General features: G+C 44.9%; 1 protein-coding gene across 1 annotated transcript; it reads left to right on the top strand.

Annotated features, from left to right (window-relative positions):
* Positions 1–11,678: 11,678 nt before the first annotated feature.
* Positions 11,679–14,349, top strand: LOC136612976 (P2Y purinoceptor 4-like). Its single transcript, XM_066593756.1, has one exon. It carries the CDS (start codon positions 11,707–11,709, stop codon positions 12,778–12,780), a length of 1,074 nt encoding a protein of 357 aa, XP_066449853.1. The 5' UTR covers positions 11,679–11,706; the 3' UTR covers positions 12,781–14,349.
* The last annotated feature ends 3,676 nt before the right edge of the window (positions 14,350–18,025 follow it).

Here is an 18,025-nt window from a genome sequence, read left to right as displayed (position 1 = left end):
ACACCAAGATCTTCACTAAACTAGATCTAAGAGGGGTCAAACACAGACTACACAAATCTGTCCCCAAAAATCTTTTGCGTATCTTACACGTTGAAGACCTTCTAACAAAGTTTAAGGAAGGATACAAAAATTACCCTTTCCTGGGTTGTCCTTCTAAGGATGTGAAGCTTTTTTTTCAAAGATGGACTTTGAACACCAACTATATGTTCCCGAGCCTAGTCTTCTCAAAGTCCTTAAAATAGTCCATGATTCCAAGCTTGCAGGTCACCGTGGGGTCACAAAGACTTTGGAACTTCTGCTTTGTTCCTTCTGGTGGCCTGACTTGCAAAGGATGTGCTCAGAACAAGATGCCACAAGCCTGTCCTCTGGGTTTTCAGTCCCATCCAGGCCATGGGGATCTATATCTATGGACTTTATAGTGGATCTGCCCCTCTTGAAAGGACTGACTACCATCCTTGTTGTCTTGGACCGACTCATGAAGATAGCTCACTTCATCCCCATAAAAAAGATTCCCACCACTGAGCACACTGTAGAGTTGATGATCCGGGATGTTTTCTGACTACATTGAATTCCTGATGATGTGGTCTTGGACAGAGGGGTTCAGTTCACCTCAAAGTTCTGGAGACACTTCTACATGACCCTGGGAACAACTGTGAATCTTTCCTCTGCCTTTTGCTCTCAATCTAATGGCAAGACCAAGAGAACAAACCAGACTCTGGAGCAGTATCTCCGCTGCTTCATCTCCCATCTCCAGGACAATTGAGTGGATTATTTATTGACAGCGGAGTTCACCTACAACAATGCCCAACGCAGCTCAACCGCCCAGAGACCATTCTATGCTAACTATGGGATACATACATCTTTATTGCAGGACTTCCTATCAACACTCCTGTCCCGACGGTCAATTGCAGACTGATGGCGTTGACTGAAACCCGGAGAAAATTGGAGGAGTCCTTGCAAGCAGCCCAGGATGCCTACAAGAGAGCAGTGGACAGACACCACCAAGCGGATTCTTATCTTCCAGGGTGGTGACTAAGTATGGTTGCAAAGATTTATCAGCCTTTCCGTTTAACACTCCCGGACAGCCTGAGGGTCCATCCAGTCCTTACTAAAACCTTTCCCTTTAACAAGCTAGCCACCTGGAAGAGGGGAGGAAGAGTTCATGGTGGACACAAAAAAAACCTTGTTAAATGGAGGGGGCTTGGCCTAGAGAACTTGTGGGAACCAGCCAACAACATCCATGCTCCCAGGCTCACAAACAAGTTCCATCACAGGTACTCAAGAAAGTCGGCCCCTTGGATGTCCAGAGACCATCCTAGAAGGAGGGGGCTACTATCAGGACTCAAACCGAAGACCTCCTGCTTCCAGATCAGTGGCTCTCCCTGCTGAGCCATCCAGGCCTTTCGACAAGTCTCCTGCATACCCTAGCCTTGTATTGTGATCCTGTTTACCTAGTTCCTGTCTCCCTGCACTAGCTCTGCCCTGCTCCTGATTTAGCTTTCTATATAAACCTTGCCCTTGCCCTTCATGCATTGCGTGATTATTGTGCTCCAAGCCTTGATCAAGCTCCACTTCTGCCTGCTCCTCTGCAATCCTACTGAGACCTCTTGTTGCTGACCCCTAGCTTCCCTTCTGAGTACGCTACCCGCCTTATCCATCTGTACTGCAAACCTCCCATTGCTGACTCCTGGCTCTTCCCTGACTACTTTCCAGGACTGCGGCTTTTACACCTGAGGCTCCAACCTAGTGCCTGAATCTGCAACAGTATTTCTTCCATGATTTCTTAGTTTAGTTGGTCAGCCTGCTCCAGGTAGAGTCCTGATTATTCCAAACATCTTCCATTTAAGAATTATGGAGGCCACTGTGCTCTTGAGAACTTTAAGTGCAGCATAATGTTTTTGGAGCCTTCTCCAGATTTGTGCCTCCACTCAATCCTGTCTCTGAGCTCTACAGGCAGCTCTTACCTCATTATGGCTTGGTTTTGGCTCTGATATGCATTGTGAGCTGTGAGGCCTTATATAAACAGGGATGTGTCTTTTAAAATTATGTCCAATCCAAACATATGGACTTGTGGAATCACCCAGAATTTAAAGAAGGCAGGAAAAACAAAATGTTCAAAACGTGGTGACAGAAGGGTATTCCAAAAGTTCAATACCTTATACATCAAGAAGCTCCTAGATGTAAGTCTTTTAGGGAGTTGTGCGAAGAATACAACTTACCGACGTCACATTTCCTCCCATAAGCCCAAGTATGAAAAGACTAACCCATATAACAAAGGAGGCAATATCTAAACCTATCAATACACTAGTTAAAAATCTCTCACATAAATATTCAATTTCTGTTTTATATAACAAATTTAGAGAAGGGTGGGCGACTGAGAACAGCTCTGACTTATTCACGAAATGGTCCCGTGACCTACAAGACTCGGAACTTCCCGAGGGAATGATTAAGAGCTGGAACTCTGTGAGAAAGGCAATATCAAACGAATGGTGGCGGGAAACATATTTTAAGATAATCCACTGAGCAATTTATGGGTTTGACAAACCGCAGAATCCAAATGGCCCAACAAGGTTACAAGCTTGCCCTAGATGTACCACGCCTAAATCTGATTTCTTACATGGCATTTGGCAATGCCAGAAGATAAGTAGATACTGGGTTGAGATCCAAAAGTTGGTGCAAGACATAGGGGTCAGAGCCTGCAATTAACACCACAAGTATTTATACTTCACCAATTACCAGAACAGATGAGAAAGGTTAATATGACCCATACCATACTCCTGATCGGCAAGAGATGCCTTCTGAACATCTGGCTGCTACCCCAACCCCCGGGGATAAATGAGGTCTTACAACAGCTAAAACACCTCCTGAAAATGGAAAGAACTGAGATTGAGCGATGTGTGGAATCACAAGCCCACAAATTTTTTGAAAAGTGGAGGGATTTCATGGAAAAATTTCTTAGCCACAGGGAAATTATGGAATGTATGTCCCAGTTCACCAACACTACTTGGTACCATAATAATAATAATATGAACAGACTAGGATTATTGAAAGTAATGTGACTGACCGGGGAAGAGAGGAGGTCACTAGGGGTATATGAAGCGGGATAGTTATATTCAGTTGGATGTTGTATGTTTATTAACCCCTTAACGAGCAGCCTATAGTGTTTTTACATCCTCCCGAAGTGGGCTTTATTCTCTGAGGACGTAAAAACATGTGTCCTGCAGAGAATAAAGCCCCTCGGGCTAGGACGTGACAGCTCCATGCTGTCGGTGTCCGCAGGTAGCTGACAGCATAGAGCTGTCATCCCGGGCTGTACGGACGCCCCCCCCCCCCCCTCCGGCATTGCGATCGGCGCTGTCGCAAAAAAAGTAAATAAAAGTTGAAAAAAAGTTACATATTCAGCTGCCCTAATGGATCGGATCCAGCGAGGCAGCTGAAATTACTCACCCGGGTCCGGCACGCTGCTTCCCGCTCTCCTGATGCTCTGAGCCCCGTAGCCGTCCTTCTGCGCAGGCGGCGCGGGAAATTTAAAATCTCCTGGCTCCCGACTCCTGTAGGTAGCTGGGAGGCAGGAGATGTCAGCGGGGACCGCGGTGAGCGGTCCCCGGTACCGCGATCGCCGTTATACAATGGATAACGGCGATCGCGGAAAAGTAAAGAAAAGTGTAAAAAAAGAAAAGTTTCACCTTCCCTCATGGATCCGATCCATGAGGGGAGGTGAAACTTTTCTTTTTTTACACTTTTCTTTACTTTTCCGCTTCCTCCATGTCCTCCGGCCGGTCTCCGGACCTCCCGCTGGCTTCTGCGATGTGCCGATGTGGCGCGCATGCGCAGAAGGCCGGCGAGCCCGGCAAATTCAAAATCTCCCTGCACCCGGCTGTCACAGCCGAGTGCAGGGAGATATGACTGGGGACCGCTGTATGCGGTTTCCAGTCATATGATCACCGTTATCCATCGGATAACGATGATCATATCAAGTTAAAACGTTTTAAAAAAAAAAAATTAAAAGTTTATAAAGTTAAAGTTTCATCTCCCCTTACGGATCGTATCCGTAAGGGGGGATGAAATTACGTACCCAAGGTCCCGGATTTGTTCCCTGGTGGGATGTTGATCCGTGGACCTTACCCCAGCTTTAGCGCATGCGCCGGTCAGCATGATGGCGGACGCATGCGCAAAAGTGAAATATTGCCCAAGAAATTTAAAATCTCCCTGCTGCTGGCTACAAAAGGTAGCCAAGAGCCTGGAGATGTCACGGGGAGCCGCGGTATGCGGTTACTGGTCACGTGATCGCCGTTATCCAATACATAATGGCAATCACGTAAAAGTTCTTTAAAAAGTGTCAGTTTCATCTCCCCTCACCGATGCGATCAGTAGGGGGAGATGAAACATCTTCTCGGAGGCTTCCGCATTTGAATCCAGATGCGATTATCCTCCATGGACCCTTCCGACTGCTGCGCATGCGCCCGCCGGCAAAATGCCGGACACATTCGCAGGAGTCGGGGAGCCCAGAAAATTTTAAATCTCCTTGCTCCCAGCGACCAACGGTCGCTGAGTGCTTGGAGCAGTGACTGGCGGCCTCGTTGAGCGGTCCCCGGTCACGTGATAAAGTAGCGATCTAACATTAGGCCGGTCACACATGACCAGAGAGGAATTACGGGTTCTGCATGCGCTTGATCAGCGGTAATCCACGGATCAATCGCATGCATTGGATTACACAATTCCCCCCAATTAGTGGGTCGGAATTCCGTAATCCACTCGCAGAAACAGAACACGGCATGCTATATTTTACCGCAGATATCCGCGACCTAGAGCCCATTGTGCTCTATGACCGCGGATATACCGGCAGCCCATGTGCAAACACATTGTGAACGGGCTGCGGGTACCCGGGTCATCTCTAAGCGACGGCGCGGGAAATAAAAAACAAACAACGGTGTACTGCGCATGACCGCCCGCCTGTGTGAGTAGACAGTTATGCGCAGTACATTATGCGGCCGTACGCAGGGTCACAGCCGGGCTCACAGCTGGAATCCGCTGTGGGCTTCCGCAAGCGGATTCCACCTATGGCCGTGTGAGCCCGGCGTTATTCAGACTGCTACCTGTAACACGTAATTTACAAGAAGACCCTGGAACGCTCGCCTTCATGCAGTTCCAGGAGCAGCTTGTTGAGCGCCTTCTGTGTGAGACCGGCGCACCGCAGCAAGATTACAAAGCCTCACAGAGCGCCACTTTTTACACCCCATGCCTGCCGCTGAGGTTACGAAATACCCCCCAAAAAAGCATGAGAGGAGGGGCGATACACGGTTTTCTTGCCCCATGTGCCCAACCCAACTAGCCTCCGTAATTACCCCTGTCTTCGGACATAAAACACAGTTTATATTATTACCTTGATCTAATATTTAGGGAATGCCAAAAAATGGGGGGTGGGGGGGAGGGGGGAGGGATTATTTTTAGGAAGTCTTTTTTTTTCCCGTATAAGTGGGCAATGGGGCCTGGAATTTATTCAGTTCTGCCCTGAAATCCAGCGGGCATTCCCTCCATTATGGGCCTAGCCATGTGTCCTGTAAGTAGATTAGGGCTACAATGGATATGTTTCTGAACACATGACAAACAGGGGTATCCATTTTGGGGTGCAAGTCTTCATTCCTATGTACACTGTACAAAAAAAACTGTTTTTAAATTGACAAAATTGCCAAAAAATGAAAATCGTAATTTTTTTCCTTCTGCTTTGCTTAGATTCATTCAAATACTGTGGGGTCAAAATACGCAGTACACCCCTAGATGAATTCGTTAAGGGGTCTAGTTTTCAAAATGGGGTCATTTGTGGGGGTTCTCTATTGTTTTGGCCGCTCAATGGCTCTATAAGTGGGCAATGGGGCCTGGAATTTATTCCGTTGTACCCTGAAATCCAACTGGTGCTCCTTCCACTATAGGCCTAGCCATGTTTCCTTTAAGTAGATTAGGGCCACAATGGGTAGGTTTCTGAGCAAGGGACAAACGGGGGTATCCATTTTGGGGTGAAAGTCTTCATTCCTATGTACACTGGACAAAAAAAACTGTTTTTAAATTGACACAATTGCCAAAAAAATGAAAATCCTAATTTTTTCCTTGTGCTTGGCTTAGATTCATTCAAAAACCGTGAAGTCAAAAAAGTCATCGTACCCCTGGATAAATTCGTTAAGGGGTCTACTTTTCAAAATGGAGTCATTTGTGGGGGTTCTCCATCGTTTTGGTCACTCAATGGCTCTACAAGTGGGCAATGGGGACTAAATCTCCTTCAAGCAAAATTTCAGTTCCGAAAGCCACCGGTTGCTCCTTTCATTTTGGGCCACATTGTGCATACAGACATAAGATTAGGGCCACAATGAGTATATTTCTGAGCACAGAACAAACAGGGGTACCCATTTTGGGGTGCAAGTCTTCATTCATATATGTTCTGTACAAAAAAAACTGCTTTTAAAAAGACAGAATTGCCAAAAAAATGAAAATCGTAATTTTTTCCTTCGGCTTGGCTTAGATTCATTCAAAAACTGTGAAGCCAAAAAAGGCATCGTACCCCTAGATAAATTCATTAAGGGGTCTACTTTTCATAATGGGGTCACTTGTGGGTGTTCTCCATCGTTTTGGACACTCAATGGCTCTACAAGTGTGCAATAGGGCCTAAATCTCCTTCAAGCAAAATTTCTGTTCCGAAAGCCACCGGTTGCTCCTTTCATTTTGGGCCCCATTGTGCATCCAGACAAAGGCTTAGGGCCACAATGGGTATGTTTCTGAGCACAGGACAAACGGGGGTATCCATTTTGGGGTGCGAGTCTTCATTCATATATGTGCTGTACAAAAAAACCTGTTTTTAAATTGACACAATTGCCAAAAAAATGAAAATCCTAATTTTTTCCTTCTGCTTGGCTTAGATTCATTCAAAAACTGTGAAGTCAAAAAAGTCATCGTACCCCTAGGTAAATTCGTTAAGGGGTCTACTTTTCACAATGGGGTCACTTGTGGGGGTTCTCCATCGTTTTGGTCACTCAATGGCTCTACAAGTGGGCAATGGGGACTAAATCTCCTTCAAGCAAAATTTCTGTTCCGAAAGCCACTGGTTGCTCCTTTCATTTTGGGCCCCATTGTGCATACAGACATAATAGTAGGGCCACAATGGGTATGTTTCTGAGTACAGGACAAACAGGCTTATCCATTGTGGGGTGCAAATCCTCATTTTCATGTGTACTATAGAAAAAATTCCTGTCTTTAAAATGACATATTTGCAAAAATATGAAATTTTAGTTTTTCTCTTCTAAATTGCATTGACTCCTAAAAAAAAACTGTGGGGTTAAAACACTCATGACACCCCTCAGTGAATACGATAAGGGGTGTAGTTTTTAAAATGGGGTCATTTGTGGGGCTATCTATCACTTTGACTCCTATGAGCCTTTTCTTGGCTTGGTGTAGGAAAACAAAGTGTCCCTCAAAATGCTGAAAAGTAATGTTAAATTTGTACGTCTCCTAAATGGTTAAAAAAAAACGAAAGTTTTTCCAATGTGCGCCCAAAATAAAGTAAACGGATGGAAATATATATCTTAGCAAAAATGTCTATATTATGTTTGCACATATTTGAGATGTTGCAGTTAGAAATGTGAAAAAATGATGATTTTTTTCAACATTTTCCCAATTTAGGCGCTTTTAATAAATAAACACAAATTCTATCGGTCTTTTTTTTCCGCCTAAATGAAGTACAACATGTGGCGAAAAAACAATGTCAGAATCGCTTGGATATGCAAAACCTTTCTGGTGTTTTTCCATGCTAAATTGACACGTGTCAGATTTGCAAAATTTGGCCTGGTCATTAAGGCGCAAACAGGCTTGGTCACTAAGGGGTTAAAATGTTGATTAATAAAGGGATATGTGAGGGGGGGGGAAGAGGGGAATAAAATGTTTGAAGACATATAGACGACCGAGAGTTAATCATCTTTACATAAACTATAGAAATTGTTCAGTATTGTTTTATAATCAATCACTGCAATTAATCTGTAAAAGTAATATATGCTGTACGGTCTTCTTTTTGAGTTCTATTTATAATGTGCTCACCTTTGTATACTATGAAAATTTCAATAAAATTAGTTATAGTCCACAGGTGACTCCAATCAAGGTGTAGAAACATCTCAAAGCTGATCAAAGGATATGGGAGGTCTTCAAGCTAAATTTCGAGTGTCATACCAAGGGGTGTGAATACATATTTCAACGCAAAATGCTAGTTTAGCGTTTTTTTAAAAGAGTACAAAGATTTCTAATATTCTGTTTTCACTTTGTCATTACGAGGTATTGAGTGCAGAATGATGAAGAAAACATTTTTTTTATTTCCCAAGGCATCAACATAGCAATATGTAAAAAAATGAAGGGTCTGAAAACTCTCTGAATGCTTTGTATACATACATTGTACTTACAATGACAGATAATGATGATTATCCTAAACCTCTATGAGGGCCATCAGACTGGCTAGACTTCTAATAGAGGAACTTTTTCTGTCCCTGGGCTTCCCTGACTGGTTGTGGGTCTCTTAGAGGGTTGCTTTAACTTTCAAGAGTGCACTGAGACTAGATGCAACACTATATAGCCAACTAGAATTGTTAGAAGGCCACTTCTGCTCTTCTAGTAGTACTGTGGTTAGTTGAGCATCCTCTTTATGTTGGCACTTTGTCTGGATAAACCTCTTATGGACCATGAAGTTCCACAATATGTCCGCACATCAGTTTTATAGAGTGATTGGTTGACTAAATTGCAAGCACTACACTACGGACAACTGTTGTGCCCGCTAAACAACCTCCACCAAGAGTGTTGATTAGAGATCTGGTTGCATGCCACAATTCCTCCTCTCTTCCTCACTTGGGGTCATGTAGTACACTTCTCTGCAGCTCTAACCCCTTAAAGACAGGATGAAAGAAGTTGAGAAGGAGCACTTTGAGGCGTCATTTCTTGGCTCTAGAGATACCTACTAATTTAGTTTGGATATTGACATTTCTCAGACAAAGGGCATTGCAGACTCGGGGATCCCCTGTTTTTGTGCCAGTGACCTCCCTAACATGTGAATGGGTTCAGGAGTAGATGCCACCTGTATTTTGTAAGGAGCAGAGAGTTTATTCAAGGAGGGTGGCAGAGGAAGGGGGACAGGGAGAGTTTGTTATCCAATGGGACAGCAAGAAGATAATAAGCTGCTCTGACATCCAGTGATCCTGAAAGAGCAAAGTACAATGAGGAGCAATGCAGAAAAAGTGACAAGAAGGGAAAACTGCAAGAGTCAGAGGATATAACGCTGGGCAAACAGGAGGTGGAGGAGGAGGAGGAGTGTGATACCTGGACAGCAGCAGAGAAGATACACTCATTGCTTCCAGGGATGCTGCTCTTGGTGACCTGAACTCGCCTTTACCAAAGGCAATGAACATGCAGGTAAGAGACGGGTGAGTTCTCGGGAGGGAATTTGGGAAAACTTTCAAGATGTTCTCTATTTGTATCTTTCCTAAGATGGGAATATCTGAAATAGCAAGAAAAGGAGGATATGGAAATGCCGTAGCATTGATTCCATCGAGGGTGTCTGGTGGTTCTGCAGTCTTGTTAAAATTAAGTACAGAGATTGAGACTGGAAAGTCATGTCGGTAGATTTCTGCAATGGTCACTGGTAGTAATTTGGCTGGGTGCGTTATAAAGAAAACCTTTGTTGCTACAGTGACATTCCCTAGAAATAAGATGAGCGACATATTTGTCCCCTTCCATAAGAATAAGTGAAGTATTGATTTGTTCATGGACTTCGTATGTTATGCCTATGTGCGTCACAACATGCCATGTTGCCCTAGCTTTTAATGTGGACAGATAAAAGTAATTGTGAGACACCCTCAGGTGACCTCTTCAGCATTATCCTTGTTTGATCCTTACCAGTCAATCCTAACCAGTGTTATGATTTTTCTGGTCATCAAATGGAACATTTCATGGACAATTTAAGAGGAACGTTCCATCATATCCAGGGTAAAGCTTGGGGTCTATGGTCATCAAGGCGTACCACATAGGGATCTTCTTAGCATCTTACAAAAGAGTGGATTAACATGACGGGCATCTCTACATAAGTAACGATGAGCAACCCAACCTGCCCATTTCAAGTTTTGTCAATTTCTGATCTATCTACTTGAGGCGAGTAGTCAAGGTAATTAGTTTTTAATGGAAGTGATTGGTTAGTGAGTCAATCTACCCTTTTGGTGGATCAGGTGAATCAGATCAGTTTGCTTAGCATTCTGGGGATCAGTGTTGAGCAAGATTCGCACGATCATAGCAAGGTTTCAAGAAAGCTATTTTCGCTAAGAGGGTCTTAGCTTAAATCACATTTGGTACCAGTTGCATTAACTTTAGTAGGGTAGAGTGGAAATGCCACAGAAGAAATCCTTAAATAGTAGTCCCAGCTCAGATTGGCATTATCCTACTCACAAGACCTCTTCTTTACCTTCCCAAACAAGGCTCAAACCAATCTTCACTACAACAAGGAGAGGAGACATGGAGCAAATAAGTGCCAGGTGTTTGAGTTCCGGATGTACAGTTTGGTGTCTACCATCACCATATAGTTTTTGATATTTTTGCCATATGGTTCCTCTACTCTACGGCCCCTCTGTCCAATCTCTTCCATTAATTTTTCTTAAGTGCAGCTGTAGCAAAACACTTCCATCGCCCACACAGGGAATTATGAGGCAATTACCATTTCTAAAGTATGAGATAAACACATCGTAAGATGATAGATCATTTTGATGAACCATTTGTTACCATAGATGCACAGATTATTTGTGCCAACATTTGACATCAGTCTTAGTGTCTATATTGTGTGTGTACCGTTGGATGGACCATTAGTTGTTATGTTTTTATTGAAGGCCGCCCTTCTTGGTACGCCAACACCATGAGACTTAAGTGATGATTTCAAGCTGTGGTGTCAATAATCTGGAACTTGTGATCAGCGCACATTCAACAGGGCTGACTACATAAGATGCTGGGAAACAAGGGGGGTGTAGAGGGGTCAAAGAGGCAGTGGCTTCGTTATTTATTAAGAGGAATTAACGAGGCGGAAATGCTGAGTAAGGAAGAAGCGCAGTGTTTAATGGAGACAAATATGTGTTTTGGTCCTATGTGCGTATGTCAGGGGGTTGGTTTCCACATTCAGGTCAAAAGATTGAATGTTGTTATATCGGTGCCCTTGGTGGACAATTAGGCCAAACCCATATTATTGTAGATGTGTAGCCCCAACAACCAGAGGTTTCTTTAAAAGAGTGGACCAGCTAAACCCAAGATCCAAGTCTCAGAACAGGATTTACACAATGGCCCTCACTGAAAACAATGGGCAACAAACAACTTTTGGTGCAGTAACGCCTTCACCAATTTTTGAGGAGGGGATGACAACCCTGAAATAGGCTTTAGATTTACTTTTTGTCCAGTTTTAGAAGCATTGATAGCCAATTGTATTTAAAAGTATGAGGAATGCTGAATGTTGGGTAATTGATATTAATTAAATTTGGGGGGCAAAATTGCTAATCTGGGGCATATTTTTACTAGTTTATATCAATTTTAATGCATATAATATTACTGATGTTGTGTCTTCTTTTTCTCCTCCTTTCCCACCCTCACTTTTCTGTCATCTCCAGACCGTCCTCCATTCTACCACATAATTCTGTAAACACCTCATCCAGCATGCCCTCCTCTTCCTTCAGCCCTTTTCTTAATTCCTCAACCCCCACCTCGTCCTCATCACCAGGTTCATCATGCCAACTAGACGAGTCCTACAAGCACATCTTCCTGCCAACCTGCTACCTCATCACCTTTCTGCTCAGCTTGGCTTTGAACTCCATTGTGCTTACGCGTTGCCTGCGTCAACCTTGGAACCCCTCATTGGTCTATATGTTCAACCTGGCACTAAGCGACCTCATGTACAGCTTGTCCTTGCCCTTCCTTATTGCCAGTTACATCTCCCGTGACCGCTGGTTATTTGGGGACCCCATGTGTCGTCTGGTTCGGTTCCTCTTCTACTTCAACCTTTACTGCAGCATATTCTTCTTGACATGTATCTCGTTCCACCGGTACCTTGGCATCTGCCATCCCATGCGTTCCATGAGGCTGGAGACTATGCGTTGGGTAAGGGCAACCTGCCTACTCGTATGGGCTGTAGTGTTTGCCATGACCTCGCCCATACTTCTGTTCGCTCGTACAGGACCTCTCGAAGGATCAGAAGATATAGTGACCTGTTGGGATGATGCCCTAGATGCGGATCTTCAACGTTACATGCCATATGGACTCTTTCTACATGTAGCAGGCTTTTTCTTGCCTTTTTCACTGACTGCCTGGTGCTACTCCAGAGTGGTGCGCACTCTCATCCGGACTCTACGTGGAGGTGTTGTACCAGGTCCAGTTCCAGGTGTGACCCAAAGACGCAAGTCCATTCGGACCATTGTCACCATCACGCTTCTGTTTGCTCTTTGCTTCTTACCTTTCCATATCACCCGTACCATTTTTCTGACAATGCGGGCCGGTGGAGAGGCTTTAGGTGGATGTCGTGCCTTGGCAGTGGTGGCAGTTTGCTACAAAGTAACTCGGCCTCTGGCCAGTGCCAATTCTTTTCTCAATGCCCTGCTGTACTTTCTGACCAAGGAGCCGTGGGGTCGCGCTTTTAGGAGTAAGAAAGAGAGAGAGCAAACGGGGAAGGGGGACAAAAAGAGACCCACTAATAACGGACAACCCTGGAGTAACTTTTACCCACAATTACCATGAAGATATTACAGGAACCAATGGCATAAAGCTACTTTTCCAGACATGGTGAACATTGTAAAACATTTTCCCAAGTCCGTGAGTTGTCACCTCCTGTCCAAGTGTTAAAAATTCTATTCATGTCATAGAAATCTGGGTAGCAACTTATATGGCTACCATTGCTGACACAGTGGTTGCCCATCAGAGGCATAGCTAAAGGCTCCTCAACTTTCCTCTGCATCGTTGGGTCTCTTAAGAAGCCCATCGATGCAACCCTAGCAGGTGGGGGCATTGCTAGAATCCTAAAAGATTAGGAAGAGGCTAAATGTAGGGAGCCCCAATGCAAAATCTGTAACGTGGCCCCCCCAACCATCCATGTGCTATTTATACTACTGGTGCTTTCTTATATCATAGAGGAGCCTTTGGGCCCCCTAATGTTTCAGGGCCCGGTAGCGACTGCTACGTCTGCACCCCCTCTAGCTACGCCCCTGTTGCCCATTGTCCTAGGGTCCTGAATGGTACTGTAGTCCAGGGATGTAGCTATGGGCGGTGCAGGGGTAGGAGTCACACCTGAGCTCTAGTGCCTAAGAGAGTCCAAAGGCCCCTGCCTTGTATGAAGTCATCAGTATTATGTATCACATGGTAGATGTGGCCCTATTAGAGATTTTACCCTGGGGCCCAGAAATGTACCACTACATAATTAGAATTTGCTCCTTAGGAGTCTACCAAAGCTGTGAAAACCCCACTGGTAGCGGCAGACATTTTGGTTGTCGCCCAGATTTCTTTGAGAAGATGGCTGAATAGATTTGTTTTCGAAAACTCAATGAATTTTTCATGAGAGATTTTTTCTAAGGGGATGCTTACACTTATTTATCACAATGGGCTATAGCTGAATACAGAGGTGGTAACATGAATGACACTGTCCATGGTGCGGCCCATCACCTTTGTACAGACTCTCAGAGCCCTTCCTCTGCCGAGGATGGGATACGCTTCATAAGAAATGGACAAAAATATCTCGTCTGATGGTGAACACTTATTTTCTATACAGCAAGAGAAATCCTAAACACGGGATACGACATTCTGAAACGTTACAATTGTTTTTGTTTTTCTTAACAATTTGGGCACTAGGTGGCGCTTTTAACTATTATTTGTACTTTTAGCGACCCTTCGGTTTCAGGACTAAATTTTGTGATGGGACTGGATGGAACTGTTAAATTACTTGCTCTTGGTCTTCTGTGTTGATGCTCCCCGATCCGCCAGGTCTGGGTTCTATTTTCAGCTGTCCAGGATGGCCGATGCAATCTTTGGACTACCTAATCTTCACCGCACGTTGGTAGCGTTAGGGCGCTTTCACACGGGAAAACTATTGGGCGCTGCTCGACAGCCGAACCAACAACTATCACTACTGCGCTTTCACACGGGAGCGATAGTTGTTCAGTAAAGGACCGACCGCCTCCATTCACTGTGAACAGGCAGCAGCTCACAGATGAGCGACTGCCTGTTCACACGGAGCAAGAAGTCACAGAGCTGAAAAAAGTGATTAGCGACTATTTAGCAATTTCTTACTCCGCACCCTTTCAGGGCAGCTTTTACACGGGCGACTATCTGTCAAAATTGTTCATTTGAGCAATTTTTGGCTGATAGTCAGCGGGTGCAAAAGTACCATGAGGCGTATTTACACGGCCAACTTCATCGCGTGAGTTTTGTGCGTTGCGAGGCACACAAAAATGGGTTGCATTTCTTGCAGGGGTTCTACTTACATGGGGACATTTTTTTCTTGCTGTAATGCTACGCAATAGTAAAATCGCAGTATGCCCTATTTTTGGGGTGATATTGCCCATTATTACTTATGGGAGTAAAAAAAAAAATCACATTACACTCGCATGCAGATGCGATTTTACTATTCCTATAAAAATAACATGCGCGTCAAAATTGCATGTTCGCTGATGCATTGCTTTTTTTCTCGCAAAACGCAACGCCTTCGCACGGAAAATTGAAAGAACACCAGCGTGACATCAGTCGGAGTTTCTCAGACCGTTATCGCGCTCACCCGTGTAGACACAGCCTGTGGTCTGGTCTGCGGGGACATTTCGGCGTCACAATGAATTCTGTATCTGTTAAAATCCACAAGATTGAATTCCACAGCGGTAAAGCTTTCTGCTGCGGAATTAAAGACGTCTTGTGGAATTGCTCTTGCGGATTTCTAACATAGGGGAGACGTAATTCTGCAATTAAAGTCTGTGGAAAAACAACACATTCTGCAGTTAACCCTTTCCAATCCAATTTGTATCCCGGTTTTCCTAGGGGGTTTACTCTTTTTTTGCCGTTATACAACAGCGCTATCTGCTGGCTACAGCCAGTACTGCATGAGGTGACACGTTGGATAGGCTCCGACAGCAGAGCGGCTGGCAATATACAGTAAGAGAACCCCGACGGACGTCTTCCAACATCGGAGCTGTACAGCCTTAAATCATAATGTCTTCAGACTTGAGACAGTGGATTGGAAAGGGTTAAAAAAGCAAGAAAATCCTCACTGATAAAATCTGCATCTGCGCTGCGACCGGCGGGTATTTCCATTCCGTGTAAAAGGTCCTTTAGACTACCAATGTGCTATACCTGCTCTCTGATAGGCTAGCAGTGCTCACATGATCAGCGCTAGCCAATCAGAGAGCAGTACACAGTGTGCATGAGGTGTGGCCATCTTGGACAGGTTCTAGAACCAGCGGATCGGAGGGACATCGGCGGAGAAGAGCGCCTGCGAGTCATACACTCTCCCCCCTTAGGACCCCGGACAGAATGTGGACCTGAGGCCGGAGGGTTGCTCCAAGCTTTGCACATGTACCGACAAATGGGATTCTCTGTGCCGAACCGTAATACTAACTACAGATCTCAGCGGCCGCAGGTTATAAACAAGGAATGGCGCCGATGTCCAACGATGAAACGTTTTACTGTATCCACTGTTTGTATTTGTGCTGCATTATACTGTATGACTGCGAGTATATAAAGTCCACTCTGGTATACAGCTTGGTGTCACCCTACAAGGGAGCAGCTTCTTCAGTACCGGACTGAGGCTGGAACGTATTTGCGCAGTTTTAGTGCATGCCGGACGCCGTGAATAGAGCCCACTGATTACAATGGGTCGTTCTCATAACACAAGACAAAGGGTGTACAACTAAGGCTTCACACAGGCGCATTCATGCACACATTAGCGTGATGGGCGTTGCGTTCTTGTGCGCTCCTGTGTGTATTTTAATGCATTTTCTGTGGACGCATGTCGTGCGCTTTTGCACGCGCAAAAGATGACACCAGCGTGCCGCCATTGTTTCAGTGGGCAATTAAGTTTAATTAGTTGTAATATGTGCCGTGTTCCTGCGCAAGGCAAACGAAAAACAGCGCGCTGTGTATTATTTTGCGCAATCAAAATGCGCACGGAAAATACGCTCGTGTGAATGAATCATTGAAGGCAAACGGCTTCTATTCACTGCACATTGCGTGCGCAAATTTTGCATGTGCACTAGGCTGCGCCAATGCGGTCGAGGGAATAAGCCCTTAAAGCCGCGTCACGCGGACATATTTGTGCGTTTTGCACACACAAAATTTGTGCGCGCCATACGCAGTGAATAGAAGCCGCTGATTTCAGTGTTCATTCACATCAGCGTGTTGTGCACGCGCAATTCATTCACGCCACAAAATCTGCATGTTCTATTTGCCTGCATATTGGCGCAGTAAGCAGCACATATTGAACTGATTACACTAATTGCCCGCTGCAATCAATGGCGGCGCGCTCGTGTGCTTTTTTTTTATGCGCAAATACACACAATTTGCGAGTGCCAAAAATCCAGTACTAAAACACAATGCTTATTGCGCAAATGTGCTTACGTCCGTGTGACACCGGCCTAAGGCTCCTTTTACACGGAGCGATAAATCATTCGCGTGAGGAACGCTGTCAGAGTAGCGCTCAAATTTGAACGAAAATACAATTTTTTGAACAATAATCATAAAAAAGGGCCAAAAGGCTGCATTCACACGGGGGACAGCGAGTCGCGCCCAAGACTGGCATCAAACAGCCTGCGGCACTTCTACATGTTCTGGTTTCCCCCGAGGTCTTCACTCCTGGACTCCCTGTTGAGTATGTGCTTATATACAAAGCACAGCTGTAGTGTAAAGCATGGGGAAGAGACAAATGCAGCTTAACTGGTGTCATTGATCATAGCTGGGCCTTAATCAAGCAGAGCTAAGCACAAGAAAATAAATAGCAGGTAAGCAGCGCCCCCTACTGTATAGCACAGCGATGGCACTAGTCACAGCCCAAGGGCATTTTCTGGTCCTACCAAGACCCTTGCTGCATTTTGGCCTCAGTGTGCCTTTATGGCTCTCAGCTGCTTGCCATGTCACCCTGATAATGACCAACTGAATTTACCACTAGGGGGAGCTCAATGCATACAGATTTATACAGCTTCCTTAAAGGGGTTGTCCTCTGGATGGGTCATCGGTAGTTAAACGGAGGACCCCTTCCAGGACCACCACTGATCAGATGGCCGCTGTTTCTGTGCATGGAGCTTTGCAGCAGCCTGATCTGATATTGCTGGCACAGCTATCATATACTTCTATGGGAGCTGCACTGCCTGCAATGCCTCACTGGGCCACTGTGCAACATACGGCGCTAACTGCTTCCTCCTCTGTACACTGAAGCAGCAACTCAGTGAACAGCTGATCAGCAGGGGTCTCCAGCAGCAAGGAGGTAGAGAGTAGATTATCTGTTGTAACGTGGGGATCTAGAAGCTGTCTATATCCCTATGTGTGACACTAGTTACTGCTCTATTGCTCTCTGTTATCTAACATGTCTTTCGTCATTTGTACTTTGCCTATATGTAACATAACATCCTTAAGGTTCATAGTGTTCTGGAAGTCTGCAATGATTTCCTATCTAGTTATGCATTAATAGTAGAAGCTGCCGTGGACTTCTGCACTGGACGCAGCGCCTTAAAGGGATGCTCAGAGGGAACTTTTACTTATTTCCTAATCCTTTCCATTTTGTTTAGTTTCTCTTACACAACTAACTAAGGACTCTCATGACTGGGAAAGGTTTTCTAGAAAAGTTATAGAGCTTGAAAAGTTGGGGACTGTAGGAATCCATTTTCTAGTGTGCTGCTTACTTTGGCCACTAGAGGTCACTGTTTCAATGGAGCTAATGGCAATGATAGGTTATATAAAGAAAGTCAGATAAAACCAGTATGAAGTAAAACATATGCATATAAAGGTGGCGGCC

This window comes from Eleutherodactylus coqui, chromosome 2 (genome assembly GCF_035609145.1).
Source record: "Eleutherodactylus coqui strain aEleCoq1 chromosome 2, aEleCoq1.hap1, whole genome shotgun sequence".
NCBI lineage: Eukaryota > Metazoa > Chordata > Amphibia > Anura > Eleutherodactylidae > Eleutherodactylus > Eleutherodactylus coqui.
This window is presented reverse-complemented; position numbering and strand designations above follow the sequence as displayed.

What these genes read in the sequence shown, in the direction of transcription:
- LOC136612976 (XM_066593756.1), top strand. Translation starts at nt 11,707, where the DNA reads ATGCCCTCCTCTTCCTTCAGCCCTTTTCTTAATTCCTCAACCCCCACC.